Source organism: Balaenoptera physalus, assembly GCF_965194825.1.
Source record: "Balaenoptera physalus genome assembly, chromosome: 10".
Classification (NCBI taxonomy): domain Eukaryota; kingdom Metazoa; phylum Chordata; class Mammalia; order Artiodactyla; family Balaenopteridae; genus Balaenoptera; species Balaenoptera physalus.
Genome location: NC_138889.1, coordinates 97663850 through 97687456, shown reverse-complemented (window position 1 = coordinate 97687456; position 23607 = coordinate 97663850). Strand labels below are relative to the sequence as shown.

Below are 23607 nucleotides of genomic sequence, written 5' to 3'. Positions count from 1 at the left end.
GTGTGCGGGCCTCTCACTATCGCGGCCTCTCTTGTTGCGGAGCACAGGCTCCAGACGCGCAGGCTCAGCAATTGTGGCTCACGGGCCTAGTTGCTCCGCGGCATGTGGGATCTTCCTAGACCAAGGCTCGAACCCATGTCCCCTGCATTGGCAGGCAGATTCTCAACCACTGCGCCACCAGGGAAGCCCCCTCACTCCTTTTAAATGCCTTCCCTGAATGCATTCCAAACACTGTCAGGGGGTGGGGTGGTGGGCAGGCCAGCAGAAGCTGCTCCAGGGCCACTGAGAAGCCCATTCGCGTGGCTGAGAGGTGCACCATCTCCTCCTGAGAGCTCATCCTGCTCGCCTGCCCCCCTGCCCGGGACACTTGGAGAGACGTAATTTTGGCTGAGTCCCCAGTTCTATCTCCCCATAAATGCTGAGAGGAAAACGGGTCCAGAGGTGGAAGCTGGGGAGGGAAGGGATTACAGCTGCACAGATAGAAGACAACATGTCCAGTGCAACCCCACCCACTGCCTGAGCACCTTCCATGGGCCCCCCACCTCACCCCACCCCCAGCCCGGCTCCATCCCTCCACTCACCACCTCCTGAGGCAGCCCTTTCAGTCCCGGAGTTACTTCTGAAGCCTCAAGGGCTCGAGCCCCTGGAAGCTCCACCACTACCCTTGACTTCTGAGAGAATTTAGGCCCCCGCGGTCCACCCCATCCCCTCCACACCACAACGTGCAAGCCCACAGCCCGTGTTCCCAACGCCAGAGCTCTCTGGGTTTACGTCAGCCCCCGTTTATCAAGTCTCGAGGGGGTGCCAGGCCTGGGGAAGAGCCAGAGGTGAGTGAGACAGACCCTGGGGGTCCACGGATGCAGAGACAAAGTCTGCACCTGCCTCTGAAGCTACGGGCTGCCCTCAGCTGGTGAGCTGTGTCCCCAGCACAGCCCTTTCACTAGACGCTTGATGAAATTTCAAGTTCAGTCTTTAAAACAGAACTTCTCTCTGCCGCTCGCTCGCCTGGCCCTGCGAACAGAGGAGCCAGAGCCTAAACCCCAAAGGCTCCTAAGGGGCTAGATGGCCATAAAGGTTTTGAGAGGCTCCCAAGTAAACGCTCAGGAATGGTTTCATCATCAGGGTGGGCTCGTAAGTGAGGAGTGGTCCTCCGTGGGGGAGGGGAAAGCCCCCGATGTGCTCCCCGCACCCCCGCCCCCGCCAGCCTGTGACATCTCTCCCTCCCCTCTCCCCAGATTCAGAACCCGTCCTGGATCAGCAACAACGGGGCTGCCTCACCGGTGCCAGCGTGTGTGGTCCCCTGTGACCCCGTGCCCGCCTGCATGTCCCCTCACGCTCACCCCCCCGGCTCTGGGGCCAGCGGCGTCACCGACTTCCTGGGTGTCTCTGGGGCTGGCAGCCACGTGGGCCAGACGCACATGGGCAGCCTGTTTGGAGCCGCGGGCCTCAACCCGGGCCTCAACGGCTACGAGCTCAACGGTGAGCCAGACCGCAAGACGTCGAGCATCGCGGCCCTCCGCATGAAGGCCAAGGAGCACAGCGCGGCCATCTCCTGGGCCACATGACAGGGCACCCCCGTCCCATCCCCGTGCCCTCGCCCACCTCGGGGCACTGGCCACGCCCATGCTTCCCAGGCCCCTAGCTCCCCACTCGACTTTCCTCTTAGGAACCTGGCCCGGGGCCGGGGGCCTGACCCTCAGCACTTTGCGCCGCTCCAAGTCTGAGGCCCCGTGGACTGTTGGGAGGGAGGGGGCAGCAGACACTGAGGCCGAGCCCCCTGCTCCCGGCCAGAGGCAGTGGAGGAAGCCAGGCGGCCGAGTTTTGCAGCTTTGCATCCATTATAAGCTGAAGACCCTTTCTCCCCACTCCTGCTTCCTCTGCCCTGCCCGGTTTGACCGTTGAGTCGAGGATAGATTCCCATGCAGACCCAGCAGTGGCCACAGTGCAGTCATGTCCGTCCTTCCCTCTGCTGCGTGGTCCCTTGGTCACCAGGCCAATGACTGTGTCTGAAGAACAGGCTGCCCTGCAGAGTCGGCCTCGGCCTTCCCATCTCCTTTTCTCTCCCTAAAAGCCCACGGCATCCCACCTCCTGGACCCAAGGCACCCACCTCGCCTTCACCCTGGATGGCGAGGAGTCCCCGCCCTGCTGTCCCCTGTGCTGGGCACACCCGGTGGGATTGGGCAGAGAGAGAGACGAGCTGGAGCTGAAGGACCCTGCTGCCACCCAGCAACGCTGGCCCCAGAGGATGCACAGCCGCCCTCGCACCCCGAGACCCTGGATCTGGGTGAACAGTGCAGGGGAGGATGCAGACCACCCACGGTACCCGTGATGCTGGAAGGAAGCTTCTAGGAGCAGGGAGGGCTGCAGGGAGGTGTCCAGGGGAGTGGGGGGCAGGGGCTCGTGCACACACGTCCGCTCTCCGGCCACCTGACATCCCGCCGCAGGCAGGATGACGGCGGCAGTGGGCAGGTCTGGGTAGCTTTTTCTCCATCCATTCAAGCCCCTCCAGGAGGACCTGGAGGTGCTTGTCCCTCCGCACGTCCCATTCTGGTCACTCACTGGGGCTGTGAGCAGTGTCCTGGTGTGGAAGGACTTACACCTCAGACACACCAGCGAGAGCCGGCGGGCCCGGTGGCAGAGGGTCAAGAGCAGCTGCAGGGTCTGCCAGAGGATGAGCGCACGCTCACGCAACCTCCAAGCAGCAGGTCAGCCCCTACACGGCCTAGGTGGCCTTCAGCAGTCTCCAGCGCCACCCCTGCCCAGAGCCTTCCACTCAGGCGGGGGCCATGCGTCCCTCTGGGCGTAGGGCAGAGAGCGCCTGCCCTTGCACTTCTGCCCTAGGGGATGGGAGACCCCAGCCCCTCACCCTGGCCTCCGGAAGGGCTCGTGGGGCTGAGCTCCTCTGGGTCACTTGCTCTGATCCAGACACAGAGGTCAGGATGCTCTCCGGAAGCAGATTTCCCTGCCTGCAGGGAGGGGCCTCCTTCTGCAGGGGTGCCACCTCTGCCTGATATGAGGCCTGCGGCTTGAGTTTTGGCTCCAGGGCCCAGCCGTCACCTAAGCTCGGGGCACAGGGTACCTGTCCTCCAAAGCAGGCCTTTCAGAGCCCTGGGAAGCCCCCTGGCAGGTAGCCCCTGGGGAGAAGGGCCTGCCTTTTCTCCTTTCTACGCCGATTCTGTCAGTGAGGAGGGCCAGGTCCACCAGGCCCAGGGGCCTGGACACAGGACAGCCTCTTGGGTGGGCAGGGAGGAGTGAGACCCTCCCCCTCGAGCTGCTTAGGTTTTCGGGGACATCGTGGTCTCCACCTCTGTCTCACGTTCTCATGTGCTCCAGAAACAAGACTGGGGAAGGAGCTGGCTTTGACCTCCCTTAACAAGAGTCAGACCTCTTTGTGAACCGTAGCTCTAAAGTTGACCTTCTAGAAGTGAAAAGGGTCTTGGATATTGAATTAAATGCTCTTGGAGGCTTGGCTTAGTGTTTCATACGTTTGAGGATCTTGGACTGACTCTTAGGAAGCCTTTTCCAGTTCTGAGGTTGGCGGAAACAACTCAAACTCCCAGAATCTAGAAAGAGGAAGGAAGAAATGGCCTCAGGCTGGAGACCATCCCCCAGTTCCTCCTTAAATGCCCTACTGGCTGGGAAGGACATGAGAGGAACTTTCACCAGAGGTATGTTCTCCCCTGGGAGAGAATCAAACAGAGAGAAAGAACTAGGATAGCCGCAGAGGAGGAGGGAAGGGAGAAAGAGGTCCCTATGTGGAATCTTCTGGAAGGGACCCCTGGCAATCAACTCCTCTATGTGTCTGCTTTCTGCCTGGGCCAGACCTAAGTCAGGCAACCCAAAGCTTGAGAAGAAAAAGCTTCTGATAGAAGAAGGCTCTGTGGCTCTGGCTGCCTGTCCCACCAACACAGTCAAGTATTTAGGATTAAAATGTTGGTGTAAAATGTCCCTCTGCATCTCCCCACAGGTAGCTTCCCAGCCCCAGGCCTGTCCTCACCCTGTCCCAGCCCTCAAGGGCCTGCCTGACACTCCGAGAATCCCAGAATCGCCCAGTGGGGAGGGATTAGAAACCCTCTAGTTAGCCCAATCCCTTCACAGTGGAGATGACCCTGGCCCCCAGGGGGGACGTGACGACCCTGAGCCGTGTTTCACTTGAGGCAGAGCTGAGCAAGGGGCTCTGATGGCCGGTGCTGTGCGGAGCTCCCCTGGTCAGGAGGCTGGGCCCAGGCCTTCTGCCTTGTCAGCTGCTGGGGCGGGAGGTGCCCCTGCAGCATCTCCCGTGATGACTAAGCAAGCTTGGGCGACTCTGAGGCTGGCGGCGTCCTCAGGAGCGAGGTTTCATGAAGGCAGGTGCAGAGGAGAGTGGACCCTCTCTGGGGGTCACTGCTAAGCCAGTAAGCTAAAAGAGGTGGGGTTTTCTTTGCTATTTGCCTAAGATCTCAACAGAGATGGCCACGCAAACCGGAAGTGATGGGTGGCTGGCAGGCCCATGGGCAGCCTTCCCACACTGCCAGCCTCTGATCCCTGCTGGGAACCAGTCTCGGCAGCCAAGGCTTGACACTACTAAGCTGCTGCTACCACCCTCAGATGCCCTCATTGCTCCCAGGGTGTGGGAGGAGAGGGCTCTGGGGACACACAGAGAGGCTTGTCCCCAAGTCTTCAACGGCACTTGGAAGACATGGGCTTTGGAACTTTCCTTGAATTCGTTCAACTATACTTGATTCTCAGCTCTCACCACCATGCCTCCAGCTTGGGGAAGCATGGTGGCCAAGTTAGTTCAAAGACACTGCAAGGGGGTGGGTGGCAATCCTGAGGTGGTTTCCCAGTGCCCATGGCTGCAGCCACGCTGGGCCCAGTGACAGTGTCCCCTCTGCCCTCACTCCCGCTGGGTGGGCAAGAGGAACTCTTCCAGGAAAACAACCACAAATCCTGCTTCCACAGTCGTTCCCTCTCAGGGCTGGACGCTCTGGGGCTTTGGGTCTGCATGATGGCCTGTCAGGTGCAAAAGCAAACAGGCCTAGTGGGAGTGAGGATGGCTGGCAAACAGGCCCCCAGGGTAATAATCCGTGATCATGAAAGAGAAAAACGGGAAGACAACAAACGCCCAACTTCTCAAAGTCACAGGGAGCCCACGTGACTTCCCTGAGGATGCTGGAGGGAGGGAAGGGTGTTCCAGTGAACAAAACATTACCTGCCCTTGCCCGGTCCCTTCTTCCCCTTCACTTACATACATAGAGCTAGGCCTTTATACTACTGATTTTGAAGGACAGTTTTCAATGTCTAATAGTCTGTTTGGTGTGCAGTGGTTGAAAAGAGAGCTGAGTGCTGGAAGGAACATGAACCTCAATCAATACTGACTGTTCTCCTTGTAAGATACCGTAACCCTGTATAAATGCAACTTTTCCTTTAGCTTGATGGCCTGGGGTGGAATATTAAAAATATATATGAAAAAGACATTAAAACTTCAGAAAAATGTATAAAAAAATGAGGTCGGTTCCATAAAGTTTTACTGCCTATACCACCATGTAACTACATTATAGCAAAATATTAAAAGAAACGTTCTTGCCTTTTAAAGTAAGTTATTGCACTTACATCTTTGGGGGAGGGGAGGACCGTTGATGAGAAGAGGACGTAGGGGCCCAGGCACGGGGCTAAATGAAGCACTGATGCCGCTGCGCGCGCCCAGCGCACCCTTGGCTGGGCACAGCCCAAACTGTCTGTTTGGTTGTTGTTTGCAATAAACTCCTTCTCCTTCCTCCTCTCAACTGGAACCTGTCTGTTTTGTTCCTGACTTGTGACAGATGAAATGTGATCGGAGGGGCCTCTGAAATCTCACGTTAATTGAAGTCGGCAAAAAATACTAACAGTGCCCTTTTGAACTGCTGACACAGTACAGAATGGATTACCAGGGCTAGATTAACAACAGGTGGCCGGCCAGGGCTCCTGCACAAAGAGGGGTGCGTGGCCTGCGAGGGGCTGGAGCGCCACCCCCCTCATCCCAGAGGACCTGCTTGCACAGCAGGCAAGCAGCAGAGGGGGGAAGGGGGGAAACGGGCTGCCCCCGCGTCTCCAGGGCGCTCATCATGGCCCCTCGATGTCACTGGTACCATCTGTGTTTCCAGGGTCTGTTCCGAAAGCAAGGGGCGAGCCAGGGCATGGAGGTCCAGGGCGGGGAGACCTGGCTACTTGGCATAAAGAGTGCAGGACAGGCTTCCAGGAGAGGCAGGTCCCCGTCCTGGCTCTATACTTAGTGGCTGAGAGAACTTGCAGGAGGTTTGGCTGGGTGATTTTTAAAGCAAAGCTCTAAATACAAATTATGAAGCAGGGGTGGGGGGCCCAGGTTCTGCTATGGAATAGATGCTTCCTTGCTTTCCAGCCTGAAGGTGACTCAAGGAAGAGGCAGTTACTCTCCAAGGGACCGCCCCCCCTCCCCATGCCGAGGGGGAGGCACCTTCGTTCGCCAAATGACCTGACTGACCCTCAGCTCTCACATCTGAAGGAGAGGAAGAAGCCTGTCGCTGCCCAGTTCACCAATGCGGGGGGAGGATTAAATGGAGATGACACATGCATGGACTTTGTAAGCTGATGTGGCAATGGTGACATGAGGGACCACGATTACTCCCGGGAGAAAAACATCTCCCTCCGGCTACCAGCTCTGAGTCCGACAGGAGACTCCTTTTCATCTTCTCTTTCCAACTATTTAAATGCTGCTTTCTTGGAGCCACATTTCAGATTCAGTACCTGTAGGGTAAGTTCTCGTTCAATATGGACCTAGATGGTTTTAGGTTGGCTTGAGCTGGGAACTTGTTTTTAAAAATGACCCTTTTCATCTGTTAGGGTCATGGTAGCTCTTGGACTCTCCACACCAAGTCACTGCCAAGTCCCAGGGTGGGAACAGAAGAAGAGGGAGAAAGGTCTTGTGCATGGGAAGCCGCCTGCCTTGCACCCCTGCTTAGCAACCCCAGTAACCTGGAGTCCAGATGAGCGCTGCTGCCAAAGGGCAGGATGGCTCGACAGGGTCATTTGGGCCTCCCTGGTGACTCACGTAACCCATCCCTGGGCCTTGTGCCTCCAAGGAGTGTCTCCGGGGAGGAGCAGGCCAGCAGGGCTTCCTTGAATATCTACTATAGCTCAGCCGTTCCCTGTCTGGCCGCCAGGACCACTCATTGCTCCCCAAACCATCTGGAGCCTTTCACTTGGCCACAGTAATGGACTTGCCATCTGTCTGCTTAGAATGCCTGTGCCCCGTCGCCAGCCCTCTCTACCGGGAGAACTCCTGTTCATCCTCTATGGCCTCCTCCAAATGATAATGTCCTCTGTGAAGATCTTTCTTAACACCATGCCTCACCCCAACTTCCACCCCCAGGCCAGTGGTTGCTCCTTCTTTGCTCCCACAGAACTGTTGATAATAGTATCTCAGCACAGAACACCGTGTGATTTACCTAAGTATCTGCCTGACCAGCCAGCCCACATGCCTACAAAGCTCCAAAAAAGGGCCAATTCCGTTCGCGTCTGAATGCCTCAGAAAATAGTACAGTGAGTAAGTGAGAGAACGAATGGGAAGGCGGGGGCGAGGAGAGGCTCTGTTTTGGTTTAGGATGGGAAGAGGAAGGCTAGAGATGGGCCTGGAGTGAACTCAGAGCCTCTGCTTGGCCGTGGACCCCGCCCACCCTGCTCCTCAAGGGGTCATGTGCATCCCTGAAGAGCCAAGGCCAGGACTGGAATCTTCGTTTAGTGTTCCCGGGGTTGGGCCAGCACAAGGCCAGCTCCCTAAGATGGCCTGAGAGGTCTTGGGTCCGAGCGTGCTCATCTCAGAGCTTTTCCACTTACCCTTGGGCTCAAACCCTTCCTCTCCCCAGAGTCATCCCTCCACAATCCTCACGCCCCTAAGCCTTCCACACCTCCACTCTACCTCAGGGGCGGTCTGTAGATGGCTTCTTTCCAACCTCCAGAGAAATTGCTCTTGCTGCCAGCTTCTCACCAATCCCATGGTCCCAGGTCTCGCTACAAGAACAACTGCCAACCTCAGGGCACCACAAGCTGGCTGGTCTGTGATTCAGCAGAAACCCTTGATTAGGCAGGTCGGGGTGACGCAGCAGTGGTGGTCTTTCTCCTCACACAGGCTCAGACTTGCGTGCTCAGCTGCTCAGGAACAAGAGGCCCTCCACAAACAACCCATCCCTCAAAATAGGGCCCAGAAGTGAGAAGATGCGTGCCAGCTCCAGAGACAATGGGGTGTGAGAGTTGACATTTTCCCAGGAATTCTGTGATTCCAAACAGATTTTGTTTTTTTAGCTCCACACAGACCAATAGGCTTTAGGAAGGGCAAACTTCCAAAAGGAGCTTCAGTCGATGACCCTGTGCACACCATGTGTTAAGGTGTTGCCTTAACTAGCTGGGAGTAAACCCACAGTGGGGCCCACATGAGATGCCCCCAGAGCCTTGGTCAGGGTGCAGTTCAGATAACCCAGGGGCTGCAGCGTTCTCGCCACACCTCCTGAGATTTCTCTTTTGGTTGCATCACAAGCCCCCCACCCCATCACTGCTCTGTCCTCTACCCACGATGGAGCTCTGTCATTTTTAGGCTCTGGGGGAATGGGAAGAGCTCCCTGTTGTTATGACATTGAGGCCAAGCTACATTATGGAGAGAGAGAGAGAGAATGAAAATAAATGAATGAGTATGTGTGTGTGTCGGGAGTACAAGGGAAGGAAGGGAAGAATGAAGCCCAAAGGCAGCCCACATCTCCTCTCTGAGATAGGTTTGAACAGAAAGGTCTGTCCAGAGGAGGGCATAGCAAAGCACAGGCCAGGAAGCTGTGTGGTGAAGTGAGAGACAGGAGAGCTGGATTTAAAAACTGACTTTTCGGGCTTCCCTGGTGGCGCAGTGGTTGAGAATCTGCCTGCCAATGCAGGGGACACGGGTTCGAGCCCTGGTTTGGGAAGATCCCACATGCCGAGGAGCAACTGGGCCCGTGAGCCACAATTACTGAGCCTGCGCGTCTGGAGCCTGTGCTCCGCAACAAGAGAGGCCGCGATAGTCAGAGGCCCGCGCAGCGCGATGAAGAGTGGCCCCCGCTTGCCACAACTAGAGAAAGCCCTCGCACAGAAACGAAGACCCAACACAGCCATAAATAAATAAAAATAAATAAATAAATTTATAAAAAAAAAAAAAAAAAAAAACTGACTTTTCAACTTATTAGCTTGGTTATCTTAGGCAAGCCATTAAAATCCTCTGATTTTCCATTTCTTCATCTGTAAAATGGGGACAACCAACTCTTTCCTGCTTATCTCATAGGAAGTGAGATAAGTAGTTATGAAGTCCAAAAGAGTCAAAATACTTGAAAATAGTGAAGAGCTGCAGAGACAGGAGGAATGATGCACTCTGATGGTTGGGAAGGGCTAACAGGGTTGACTTCTATCCAAATGGCTAAGGGCAGGATGCCAAAGGCTAAGGTACTGTTTCACAAAGGTGTGTCACCAGAATATAAAGCACTGAGATCCTCGATATTATATTTATGGGATTGGGAACGCGGGTGGTAAGCGATCTGGTGGTGAGTGGTGTATTGGTCTGCTTGGGCTGCCATAACAAAATAGCACACATTGGGTGGCTTAGACCATAGATGTTTATTTTCTCACAGTTCTAGGAAGTTAGAAGTCCATGATCAATATGCCTGCAGATTTGGTTTCTAGTGAGGCCTCTCTTCCCGGCTTGCAGACGGCCACCTTCTCACTGTGTCCTTACATGGCCTTTGCTCACGCAGAAAGGAAGATCTGGTGTTTCTTCCTTTTCTTATGAGGGTATCAGTCCTAATGAATTAAGATCCCACCCCATGACCTCACTTAAACTTTACTACCTCCTTAGAGGCCCTATCTCCTAATCCAGTCACACTGGGGGTTAGGGCTTCAGTATATGAATTTTAGTGTGGGGCGGGGAGATACGATTTGATCCGTAAAAAGCAGTGTGGCTGGTATGTGTTATATGGGTGAAGTGGCTGCTCTTCTCAACCCCATATCCCAAAGGATTTAAACATTTCCCAGCAAGTTCCCCAATGAGTCCAGCAACCACTCGGCTCAGTGCCTTGTCACTTACTACCTAGGCTACTGCTTAAGTAGTTACATCCCATTTCTGATCCCTGCCTGTTCCACTCCATCATTTGTGCCAACACGATGGTGTCAAAGACTAGCTCTGATCACGTCCCCAACCAGAACAATCATCTGAAAAGCCTTCACACTGCCCACAGACATTTTAGCTCTTTTGTTTAGCCCTAAACCGCTCTCCAGCCTCATCATTTCTACTGTCCCAACCTGGAGTCAGTGCTCCTACAAATCTAGGAGATCCAGTATACTTCCTCATCTTCTTGTTTCCTTTCACTCCCCCTCAGGTCAGAGTGCCTGCCTGACCTCCCAGCACACCCCTATCCATATAGTGTCCATCTCCACCTATTAATTCTCCAAAGCCCACCTCAAGTCTCACCCTCTTCACCAAGTCAGAAGTGACCACAGCAGGGAATGTGTGCAATTCACCCTTAATCGTTCAGTTGTATACAGTAGACAGGACTATAAGGGTCTTATCTCCTGTATTAACTTGATTATAAACTCCTCGAAGGCGGAAAAGCTATCTTCTTCACCTATTTATCTGTAACACCTGGTACAGTACTATAGCAAGCATTTAATAAATATCAGCCAGATGGCTGGCGAATCTGCCATCTACATCAAGAACACAACAGAAAACACTAAACTGAGGCAATGGAACTGGAGGTAGCCTAGACCTGAGGCCTAAGCCAACGTCCAGGTAACGGAGGGAAAAAGATGCTGGTCCATGACAAAGCCAAGGAACTGTGAAAGATGACAGTTTTTAACGACCATTGAAAAAATAGTCATCTTTATCGAGGTATTACTTATATAAAATGCACCAATCTTACATGTAGAGTTGGATGAGTCTGGACATGTGACCATCACCACAATCAAAATATAGAACATTCTCCTCACCCCAAAAAGTTCTCTTGTGCCTCATCCCAGCCAATCCCCAGCAACAGATGATGTTGATCTACTTTCTGTCACTCTAGATTAGTTTTGCCTGTTGTAAAACTTCTAATACGTGGATTGTATTTTTATTCATGAGCATGTTTGTGTGTATGTATAGTATGTATGTACAGTATGTACATTTTTGTGTCTGGCTTATTTGCTCACCTATTTTGGAAATGCATCCACGTCTCAGTAGTTCATTATTTTTATTGCTTAGATGTATTCCATTGTATGGATATACCACAATTTGTCTTTGCACTCATCTGTTGTTTAACATTTGAGTTTTTTCCAGGTTTTGGCTATTATGAATAAACCTGCCCTGAGCATCTGTGTACAAGTCTTTGTGTGGAAATATGTTTTCCATGTTCTTTTTTTTTTTTTTTTAACACAATGGTCTTCTATGTTTATTTTCCACACAAAGGCTTCCTCTGAATTCTTAAAATATTTTTTAAATTAATTTTTATTGGAGTATAGTTGCTTTACAATGTTGTGAGTTTCTGCTGTACAGCAAAGTGAATCAGTTATACATATACATCCACTCTTTTCTAGATTCTATTCCCATATATGTCATTACAGAGTATTGAGTAGCGTTCCCTGCACTATACAGAAGGTTCTTTTTTGTTTTTTTTATGTTTTTTTTTTTAAAGACATTGATGAATGGGTGTTGAATTTTGTCAAATTATCTTTTCTATATCTATTGAGATAATCATATGGTTATTCTCCTTTATTCTATTGCTATTGTGAATTATATTGATTTTCAAATATTAGACCAACCTTGCATTCTTTAGTCATGTTGTATCATCCTTTCTGTATGTTGATTTGGCTTACTAATTTTTTTTAAACGAATTTTGTGTCTATGCTCAGGAGGGCTATTGGTCTGCAGTTTTCTTTTCTTGTAATGCTTTTGTCTGGCTTTGGTATCAGGGTAATAATGGCCACATAAAATGAGTTGGCACATATTTCCATCTTCTATTTTCTGAAAAGAGCTTGTGTAAGATTAGTATTATTTCTTAATATGTGATAGAATTTGCCAGTAAAACTATGTGGACTTAGATTTTTCTTTGTGGAAAGTTTTAAACTACAAATTTGATTACTTTAACAGATATGTGGCTATTTAGATTTTCTATTTCTTCTTGAGGTAGTTTTTATCCCTTTGTGTCTTTCAAAGTTTGTGTCCATTTCATCTATGTTGTAGAATTTAACAGTATAAAGTTTTCATATGTACTTCCCTTTTAATATTTTTAGAATCTGTACCAATGCCCCTGTTTGATTTGTGATACTGGTAATTTATATATTCTTTCTTTTTTTCCTTGAACAGTCTAGAGTAGTTATTGATGTTTTTAAAGAACCAGCTTTTGTTTAATTGATTTTTCTCCATTGTTCATCCATTTTCTATTTTATTTATTTCCAAGCTTATCTTTATTCTTTCTTCTCTCACTTTGTATTTAATTTGCTCTTTTCAATTTTCTTAAGGTAGTCGCTTAATTGATTTTAGTTTTTTTTAAAAAAATATTTATTTATTTGGCTGCATTGGGTCTTAGTTGTGACACATGGGATCTTAGTTGCAGCACGTGGGATCTTTCATTGTAGTGCAGGAGCTCTCTAGTTGTGGCACATGGGCTCCAGAGCATGCAGGCTCAATAGTTGTGGCACAAGGCTCTCTAGTTGTGGCACACGGGCTCTAGAGCACACAGGCTTAGTTGCCCCGTGGCATGGGGGATCTTAGTTCCCCGACCATGGATCGAACTCATGTCCCCTGCGTTGGAAGGCAGATTCTTAACCCCTGGACCACCAAGGAAGTCCCTATTCTTTTCTAATATTAGCACTTCAAGTATAGATCTCCAAGTACTCCACCTGACACATTTAGATACATTGCTTTCATTTTCATTCAGCTAAAAATATTTTCTAATTTCTTTCTTTTTCTTTATTAACTGGTGCATTTAGAAATATGTTATTTCATTTCTAACTATTAGGGATTTCCCCAGATATCTGTTATTGACTTAATTCCACTGTGATCAGAGAACATACTTTTTGTGTGTGTGAGTATATTGGCATTTTGTTGATGAAAGATTAAAGCTTACAAAGATAGACACAAGCCTAATCAAACTCCTTGGTTCTTAAAATTATTTAAATGAGAAAAACAAATACCATTGATTAAGTCATTTGCCTCAGGTCTTACGGTGAAAGGCACAAGCCTCTAACCTCTGAGGCCAGACCTCTTTCTAGTATACCACACCATCTTTAAACCAGCATCAAGTGTTCATGAATTATACATCTGTTTATACTTCATCCAAACTTACTGTTTGCTTTAAACATTGTCTTGTCAGGAAACCTTCTCAAAGTCTCATTTTATCTCATAGCACATTCATCAAGGAATCTTCTATTCTAACCTAGGACTCGTTGGAATTCCACACACACTCCTCTCATCCTGAACCTTTTTTTATGTCCATTTTTATTGTATATGTATATATTCTTTTTTTAAATTTTATTCATTTATTTTTATACAGCAGGTTATTAGTTATCTGTTTTATACACATCAGTGTCTACATGTCAATCTCAATCTCCCAATTCATCCCACCACCGCCCACCTCTGCTTTCCCCCCTTGGTGTCCATACATTTGTTCTCTACATCTGTGTCTCTCTTTCTGCCTTGCAAACCAGTTCATCTGTACCATTTTTCTAGATTCCACATATATGCATTAATAGACAATATTTGTTTTTCTCTTTCTGACTTACTTCACACTGTATGACAGTCTCTAGGTCCATCCACGTCTCCACAAATGACCCAGTTTCATTCCTTTTTATGGCTGAGTAATATTCCATTGTACATAGGTACCACATCTTCTTTATCCATTTGTCTGTCGATGGGCATTTAGCTTGCTTCCATGACCTGGCTATTGTAAATAGTGCTGCAGTGAACAATGGGGTGCATGTGTCTTTTTGAATTATGGTTACAGAACATACATTTTTATGTTTTCATTTCCTCTAAAATTATTGAGATTTATTTTATGGTGCAACACATTGGTGGTGAATATTGTATGTGCACCTGAGAAGAATATGTATTCAGTTATTGGTGGATGAAGTGTTCCATAACTGTCAATTAAGCCAAAGTGGTTGATAGTGTTATTCAGGTCATCTATAGCTTTCTGATTTTTCTATCAACTTGTTCTATCAATTACTAAGAGAGGAGTGCTGAAATATCCAAATATAATTGTGGATTTTCTATTTCACTTTCAGTTGTCAGTTTTTACTTTATATATTTTGCAGCATTGTTATTTAGTTCCTACACACTTAGGATTACTTTTTTGTCTTCTTGATGAATTGACTCCTTTATCATTATATATTATTCCTCTTTCTCCCTGGAAATGTTCCTGTTTTGAAGTTTATTTTGTCCTTTATTGATAAAATCACTTCCAGTATCTTGTGATTCATATTTGTCTAGTATAATTTTTTCTTTTACCTCAACTGTATTTTACAATGTTTTCCTCGTAGATAGCATTTGGAATGATATCTCTGTCCTTTAAGTAGAATGTTTAGACCATTTACATTTAATGTAATTATTGACATGTTGGGGTTTACATCTACTGTCTTGCTTTTTGTGTTTCCCATCTGTTGTTTATTCTTTTCTCCATCAATTCAATCCTTTTTGATTGAATATTTTTATGGTATTCTATCTCCAATATTGCCTTATTAGCTATGCCTCTTTTAAAAATGTTTTTAGCTGTTGCTCCAGGGTTAACAATGTGTATCTCTAATTTATCAGTCTATCTTACAGATATCTTCCTCTTTTTCTTCCTAACTCACTGGCAACTCCTCAATCTCCTTTTCTGGTTCTTCCTTATCTTCTCTACCTGTAAATCAGGCCACAGTCCTTTTCTCTTCTCTACCAATTCTGACTCTCTGGGTAATCTCATCTAATCCTATGGTTTTAAATCCCAGCTATATATTCAGTCTTAACTTTTCCCTTGAGCTCTAGATATCTAACTGCTTAAGTAACACTACCCCTAGATGTCCAAAAACATCTCAAACTTAACACATCTGAAGTGGAGCTCTTGATTTTCCCTCTCATACTTCTCTGTCCTTACCCCTGCCCAGACTGCCATATTTCAGTTAATAGTATCACTCAGTTATAACAAAAACCTAGTAGTTAGCTGTGAATCCTCTACTGTCTTCATCTCCTATATCCAATTCATTAGTAAGTCCAATGGATTCTGCTCCCAGTATAACTCCTCACCATCTCTGTTGCTACCATCCTAGTCTAAGCCACTACCATCTCTCACTTGCACTCCTTAAAATAGCTTCCTGATTTCCTTTCTTCCATTATTGTTCCCTACTGCCTTTTCTTCACACAGTAGCTGAAATGATCTTTGGACAAAAATCCCATCCAGACTCCACTCCTCTGCTTAATACCTTCCAGTGTCTTCCCATTACACTCACAATAAAAATCCAGAACTCTTTTGTCTAACATGATGCCAACAAAATTTGGTGCTGGCCTACTTTTCTGGCATCATCTCTACCATGCTCTCCACACACAATATACTGCAGTCACACAGGAGTTCTTGCTGTTCTTAAAAACAAGCTGAGCTTTTTCCTGCCTGAGGGACTTTATGCTAGCTCTTCCCTCTGCCTGGTATCTCTATGGTCCACTCCTTCTCAACACTAAGATCTGTGTTTAAATGCCACTTCTGACCAACCCATCTTAAATATCTCCTCATGCCCAAGTCACTATCCATCTCCCCCTTACTCTGCTTTGTTTTCTTCATAGTATTTTTTACCATTTGAAATTCTATTCACTTACTCATTTTGGTTGTCTTCCTTCTTAGAATGTACCTTTGACAAGAGTAGGCACTTTGTTCAATGCAACATTAAGAACAGTATCTGGCACATAGTAAGTGTTCAATAAATATGAATCCATCACAATAGGCTTTTTATTTTTTAAAATAAAAGAATCTTTAGGAGTCAATAGACTAAAAACATATGAGTGAAAATTTACTTTCTCCTGGTTCCTTGTCTGAAAACTGCTTGTTAGATATAACTCTTTTCATTAATAGACTACAGCTTCTGGTTAGTCCACAGAAAGATTCCTCTACTGAGTGACTTACCAGGCTAATCCATCCTGAGAAGTAGATAATGATCTTTAGCCCAAGTTCTCATATACAATGCTGTGTCCTGCTCAGTCTCATTGGATACTTTTGATGAACTGTCAAAGCCTGAAGGAGCCAGAAATCACTCCTTAGGAAATCCTAACTCGGAACACTTCCTATTTCCCAGACGTCCACACAGCATATAATATGCTGCACTGGGCTGCCAGATGTTTCCTTTCTATCCCAGCATTGTCCCACGTCACCCTCTCCATTGAGATGGTGCAGCCATGGTACTAAAGGGAGCATCTATCTGTTATTAATGGATATTCATCTTATAACTTTTAAAGAAGGGCCAAGGTACAACTGGCAAATGGGAGATACTATGGGAAGAGGAAAAAAAAAATCCTTGCATCTTCCATGCTTTGGAGAAGATGGAGTCAATGGAATCTTCATTTGGTCAAGTTGTCAATATATCAAACCAATCTGGTGACAAGAACAAGGCTGTAAGGAGAGAAATTATTAGGACTATTAGGCCTATATCCAGAAAACAAGAACAGAGATTGGGCACAGGGTAGGCAGAAGGGAGGAGATGAAGGTAAGGCCCCTCAGGATCTACTAGAGAAAGACTATTGGAAATCCTATAGGAGCTGCTGCCACCAATACACAATTTTGGTTAATTACCTCAATTGTGGCTGTTATCCCCTGAATGAGAAACACAGCTTTACTTCTAAGCAGGCAGTGAGGCTGGCGGAAAGCTGAAACCTGAAAATCAGCAGATACAGGGCTGCATACAGCCCTTACTATGGAAATTAAGCCACATCCAAAACACAGCGGGAGGACTCCAAATAGCTTCAGACAGCACCAGGCACCGGATGGACGCGCTCCGGACTTGTCAAGAGGCCCCAGTCCCAAGTGCTCATGTCAATAACATAGGAAAATAAACATGGGGCTTATTTATAGCACAGGAAAGGGACTGGGGCAAAAGAACCACTCATTCAGTAATCCACCCTGACGGGGCCAGATAGGATCCAGACCCCCAAGCTCTCTGGTAACAGGGTGAGCAGAAATAGGGGCCGGAAAAGGGCTGGCTGCCAGCATCACCAGGTACAATCTGGCAAGGACCCTGGGTAAGGAGAGAGGAAGAGATCTGATACATCATTGCATCTCACCCACCCAGGTCTAAGTGCTCTTGCCATCTCCAATTTCTGGTTGAGGAAACTAAGGCATAGGAGTGGACTCCCTCAAGGCCAAGGAAGGCCCAGGGTTCAACTCAGAGGAAGGTGCTATGAGACGAGGAAATAAAACAAGGCTTGCATCCTCCAGGCACCGCAGAAGATGGTGTAAATGGAATCCTCATTTACAGCTGGGACTAAAATGTATGTTGTGGAGTCCTAGGCCACTGATGGGACTTGCACCATCTCACAGAGCTAAGAACTCCCGCTGGAAGTGGAGCTCCTGGAGATCAAGATTGTGTTTTATTCCACTCTATCTCCTGGACCCAGCAGAGGGGCTGGCAAAGAGTACATTTTGATGAATCAATGATTCATCAATTTCTAATTGATGAAACAATCAGAAAACTGAATGACTGAATACTACCTTACCTGGGTCAGTAACTAGTTGGTTGTTCTTCAGCTGTGATTACCAGAAAACCAGACATTCTTTGAGCTTCTTCTTAGGCATAGTAGTTAATGATAGAAGTTGCCAGCTGTAAATAAAAGCTCAAATAGATACACTGTGAGGGGAAGGCTCTGCAGAGTGGGTGGAGTGGCTGGAGGCTTGGGTCCAAGACCCACGGATTCCGGTCCCTGCTCCGTTGGCAGCTGTCACTCTATGTGCAGCTCCTGAGACGTTGGAGACGAGCTGGTGCTTTGCTGAGGAAACCTCTAGCAGACACAGCTGCCTGGTACCTCTCAAGAGTGACCCAGACATCCTACCCTTTCTTCGTCTTGGCCTGACAGCTCTGTGCCAGTCAGGAGGACTGGGAAGAAATGCAACCAGGGGCCCAACCAGTTGGGAGCTGAAGAAAGGAAAAAACTCTACCCTGAAAAGGCCGTAAATTTGAGGAAACCAAATGCCAGACACAGATGCTGGTGACTCAACAATTTCTTGAAAAGGAGAGAAGCCTGGAAAGCTGCGAGAGGGGACAAAACTGCCCAGCCACCTTCCCTGTGTTGCCAGCAATGGTGAGCCTGACATTGAAAAGCCGAGGCACAACACTGCCTGGACAGACCACACAACCCCTCCCTGGGAACCTGGACGTCACAAAGCCGGACGCGGGGGACCCCTGACAGTCCATTTAATAGAGGTGCAAGAGAGGCTGTGAGTTTAGCTTAGGATGTTCCCACCCTAAAGAGGGGAAAACCTTACAACTGAGAGCGGAGTCCGCCTGCCTACCTTTCCTCTGCCAGGAGCAGCTCAATGAGGCCTGTTCAGATCATCACACCAGGCCTACTTGGCAAATTGGAGCCAAAAGCTGCCCCCAGTTTTACTCAGAAGCAAACACTAGCCTAGGACAGGAGCCCCAGGGCTTGGGCCGGAGCTCTGGGGTGAGATGAGCAGTCAGACCCCAGGGTTCACATGCCTCCGGGCCCTGAGTGGAAAGCTCAAGTCACTTCCAAAGGCTTCCTGGACGGCAGCCGCCTACCAGCATGGCTGGCGCTCCTGCCAGGACTGCTCCTCAGGAAGTGGCTGAAGGGGCGAGGGGCCAGTGGGCATTCTCTGCCTCTGCCTCTCTGAGCCAGGGCTGCTCAGGAAATGGCCTGCTGTGGCTTCTGCTGCTGCAATAGAAGATGACCAAGAGAAATGGAAAAAGCAGCCTACCCCCAGGGATGCTACTGTCCCCAAAGCAAAGGAAACCCACCAGGCTCAGGGTGGCTGGATGATGGGGAACCTCCAACACCCAAAACCTCCACCCTCTTGGCTGGGTTCCCCCGGGATCCTGAGACTGCAGAGCCAGGAAGAATCCCCCCCAAACTGAACCACTTCCCAACACGTCTCTGCTTCATCTACTTCTTCTTCTTTTTTTTTTTTTTTTTAAGATTTATTATTTATTTATTTATTTTATTTACTTTTGGCTGCTTTGGGTCTTAGTTGTGGCACACGGGATCTTTCGTTGCGGCGTGGGCTTCTAGTTGTGACGTGCGGGTTTTCTCTTCTCTAGTTGTGGCGTGCAACCTCAGTAGTTGTGGCGTGCAGGCTTTGTTGCCCCACGGCATGTGGGATCTTAGTTCCCTGACCAGGGATCGAACCTGTGTCCCCTGAATTGTAAGGCGGATTCTTTACCACTGGACCACCAGGGAAGTCCCTGCTTCATCTACTTCTTAATTCTACCATCAAAGGGTCTTGGACTTGAACCCAGCAACCAGACCTTTAGAACTCCATGGCTAGAAGCCTGCTGCCTTTCAGTGGCAAGGATCCTCCAGTCAGGACTGTCCCAGGAGGAAGCCGGGATCACAGAGCTATTAGCAACCTCTTCAGCAAGTGAGAGCACGGAGGCTGCTGGCCTCTTCCAGCTCCCAGTCCTGGTCAGCACAGGCCAGGATGATGGTCACTTTTTCCAGAGGCAGCAGAGAAACTCCTAAAAACCACAAGCTGGAAGCACATAAGGCTTCAGCAGAGAAGCCAGAGTTCTGACCTTCATGACACTGAGTAAGAAGAGGAGACAGGATAGCATCATTTGCAGGAAAGAACCAGAGATTCTGAGAACAAAAGTTGATATCTTCCTCCTTAATTTTCCCAGAAAAGGAGGTTTTTGCCTAAACATGTGTGAGGCTTGATAAAATACATGAGATAAGAATATTAACAGCTATCTAATGTTAACCAACAAAAGTGTTTCCAACCTTGGCATTCCAAGTGGGCCAGCCCATCCTAATTAGATCCCTGGGGGCAAAGGCAAGTGACTTAGAGCACACATCTGGGCCAAGGCCAGGGCCAACTCAGGTTCATCGTCTGTACAGGCCGGTAGGATGCAATTCCTTAAAAAAGATTTCTTAAATCTAAAACCAGCTGTTGTCTGTTGTAGGCCAGAACATGACATTTTAATTAGCATTATTGTTTCGCTTCTAAAACCAGGCCCTATGACATCCCAAGGACAGATGATCCCCGCCACGGCTTATAGGTGAGGCTTGCTGGTGAGCAGTTCAGAAATACACCAACACAGGGGTTGAGTCCCTAGTCTCTGAATCCATGAATCACGATCACTTCCTATATTCCTGTCCTGAATTTCTGAATTTCCCCTGGTGACCTGCACCCCCTGTCTGTTCCTAGGAATAGAAGCTTTGAGGTTTGCTTCCAGTGCCTAGGATGTAATACTCATTCTATAGTAAAAAGTATTTTCTGCTATGTTGCAAGATCTAGCCCCCAATATTTCTGGGGGTAGTAAGGTACTTGAAATAGAGTTTTAATGCCCTTAGAAGTCCAATAACTCCTAAGAAGGTGAAAAAGGGCCACTAACTCAGTCCCCTGGGGCTCCCAATGACTTCAGATTGAAGCATTTCTCTTCCATAATCAAAGGGCAAATAAAGAGGGAGGGAGGGAGGGAGGATTAATTTACCCTCTGAGAGGGAGAACTGGATTAGAAACCAGCCACTAAGGTAGTGCAGTCGGTGGTGTGAACAGAGCAGAGTGCTATGTATTGAGGGTGAGATAACACATATGCAATGTCAGCACAGCTGCGGCTTTTAGCTGGGATTTAAATGTGAGGCTTCCTCCCCTTCCACCTGCCCCAAATCTTGGAAAACAAGCTAGAGAACCCCTGCAAAGGTAAGAGGTACTCACTGTGTCAGCTACCGGTATTTGGGTGTACAAGAGAAAACCCTTCCTCTTGGTTTCTATCATACCAGCCCCAGTACTACGAATAGGAGGCCAGAATGCCTTCCCATATCCCCTGCTGACGAGTATCTAATTATTCAAATCATTAGTATTGATTAAGCACCTGTGTTTGCAGCTGCAATACACGAATAAATCACAACTCCAGTGTTTGCATCTGCAAAATGAATGACCTGGAGATGCTATAACAGTCCGTGATTCTACCACTCCTTAATATGAAAGATGAGACTCTCAAGATTTCCACTCTCAATTTTGCTACTTCTGAAAGTTTTCTTTGGCCTCTCAAAGTCGATGAGAACACATCTGAAGTGACTCTTGTTAAAACTGCAAGTCTGAAAACTATAGCATGAGAACAGCTCAGCTTCGTGTCACTCGACAGAACAGTGCGTGGTGGTTTAGTGACTTGGACTGGCGCACAACTAGGTTTCAGTAATTATACCCATATTCCAAGCAAATTATTAGGTATTTTGTGTTCTGGGGACATATGTTATGGCTAAAGCCCAAACTGTGGCTAATCTTAATATTAGAGCCAGATAAATCTGTTTCGAATCCATAACATCTAACATTTGCCAGGGTAGATTTGTTCATCAACTGGGCTTAAAGACGTATAATTCACACATGTGCAGTATTACTAAATGCTGAAATGTAACGACTTAAATACACCAGCAACTATTGCAAAACAGTTGTTATAGCAGCACTTAACATTAGCCAGAACCTCTCTGGCTAATGTTAGGTTTATACCAAAAGAATGAGGGAAATTTTGGCATCCCCTTGGGGTGAGGGTCACAACTGCCTCAACTTTTACAACATGGTACCAGCAGAGCGACTCAGTGTATGGCTATGAGAGGCCTTCTGTTTTTCCTGGAGAGTATCTAGATCTAATCAGGAAGCACACAGATTCCTCTGGAGGTTTGGGGACACAACTTCTCTAAGAGCGTTTGTAGTCTGGGGCTCTTCCTCTGCTGGATGTACATGGCACCAGATACTCCTCCTGGCTACGTATCTTCCCAGACATGAGGAGGAGACTGGAGTTGAAGCCAGAAGATAGAGTTAAATACACACAAAAAGAAAGAGAGTTCCATAATCAATATTTAAGACATAGTAGGAAATGGAATAAAAAATAATTTTAATCATATCAAAAAGCCAAACCAAAGAGAGAGAGTTCATGGAACTTATAGGTCCCATCTCGGCAGCCGGTGCTCTTCTCTGGATGAGGCCAGTGCCCCATTGTCCCAAGGCATCAAATGTCACTAAGATGTTTGGATTTTGCACCAAATTCTGGGCATGGCTTTTCCTCTGAAGAACTCACTGATTTGAAATAAGGAAAAGTGAGAAACAGGTAGCTCTTACATGATTCTCCAAATCTGAAATGGGCTGGAGGTTTCTCAGCTGTCTTACAGCCAGTGAAGTTTCCTCTTAGACCTTGTATTGAGCTATAAACAAAGGACACCTGAGCTGGCCTTACCCCTGGAGCCTGCCCAAGGCTTCCATCTGGAGTTTTCAGAGAGAAGCCATCGAGAGCATCAGAGGATGCACGAGGCACTCAGATGTCCTCCCTGGGCTCTTGCTCTCGGGGAAGCAGGCTTGTGCAGGGATGTGCCAATCTCCCACTCTGAAATCTGGGCGTCAGAGTGCTGGGGGGACGTGTTCTCTTCCTCCGCCCGGGATTAGTGTTCAGACCTCCACCAGCAGCACATTTCATAAGCTGCCGATGTTGGGGAAGCTCTTCAGTTTCTCAGGAAAGTCATCCTTGTACAGGACGGGGTCAGCTCGGTGCTCCACCACCTTAAGAGGCATTGTCCCAAAGACAGAAGCAAACTTGTTGATGCACTCAGACCTGTGGGGTTTGGGGAGGGCAGTGGAGCAGATGAGAGGGACAGGGGGTAGGGAAAAGAGAAACCGTTTGAGAGGCTGAGAGATGAGAGCAAAATATCAATACATAGTCTTCAACATCTACAAGAGAAATGCAAGGATCCCCAGCATGCTCCCAGGTTCTTAACACGGTTGGGAGGGTGTGGATAAAGGAAGTGATCTGGGGGTACTTCAACTATTAGTTCAGCGGGAGAAGGGGAACCAGGGATGCTGTTTGGAGGCCAGGGGCCTGCAGAGGTCAGAATATCTTTTCCCCTCCCCCTCAAATTCCAGTCATTCTTCCAGCTTCGTAGAAGCGGGCCTCAAACCAAGGTGGATTAGCTGCCAACAATCCTTAACCCCATCCCTGCCAGCTAAAGAGAAGACAAAGGGTGGAAAGGCAAAAGGCACTTGGATCTGAGCTTCAGCCCACTCAAGTTTAAAAGGGAGAAGGGAAGATCTTACACATGGAGCGATGGAAGGCAGGAGGAGGCAATGGGGCACTGAACCTCAATTTCAAAGGACAAACACTTCAGTCATTCAACCCACATCTACTGCGGGCCTGTGAGTGGCAATCTCTGGGAATTATGGGTCAACTTCCATAAGCTCTTCCATGAAAGCTGAAGTTCACATAGGACAGCTTTCATAATTTTAGCCACTCCTGTGTTAGAACCGGCAGCAACAAAGCAACAAGCAACTTAGCACTGCTGGGGGAGGAGGCGGTTCAGCCCCCCCCCCCCCAGCACCGCCCCCAGCCTGGTGGGCAGCCCCCTCAGAGGGGAGCAAGTCAGACACGCTGGCGGGAAAGGGTTCTGGTCA

General features: G+C 48.2%; 2 protein-coding genes across 7 annotated transcripts in view; one reads left to right on the top strand and one right to left on the bottom strand.

Moving 5' to 3' along the window:
- Positions 1 to 5766, top strand: part of ALX4 (ALX homeobox 4) — a 44683-nt gene extending 38917 nt beyond the window's left edge. Inside the window, exon 4 of the mRNA XM_082410541.1 lies at positions 1236 to 5766. Within this exon, the coding sequence (XP_082266667.1) occupies positions 1236 to 1565 (330 nt within the window). The 3' untranslated portion in view covers positions 1566 to 5766. The remainder of the gene's footprint in view (positions 1 to 1235) is intronic.
- Positions 5767 to 22046: 16280 nt separating this feature from the next.
- EXT2 (exostosin glycosyltransferase 2) overlaps positions 22047 to 23607 on the bottom strand; it is a 134582-nt gene continuing 133021 nt past the window's right edge. For all 6 annotated transcript variants that reach the window (XM_082410470.1, XM_082410466.1, XM_082410467.1 and 3 more), the window contains one exon: positions 22047 to 22774. In XM_082410470.1, coding sequence (XP_082266596.1) covers positions 22636 to 22774 — 139 coding nt within the window. In that variant the 3' untranslated portion in view covers positions 22047 to 22635. The remainder of the gene's footprint in view (positions 22775 to 23607) is intronic.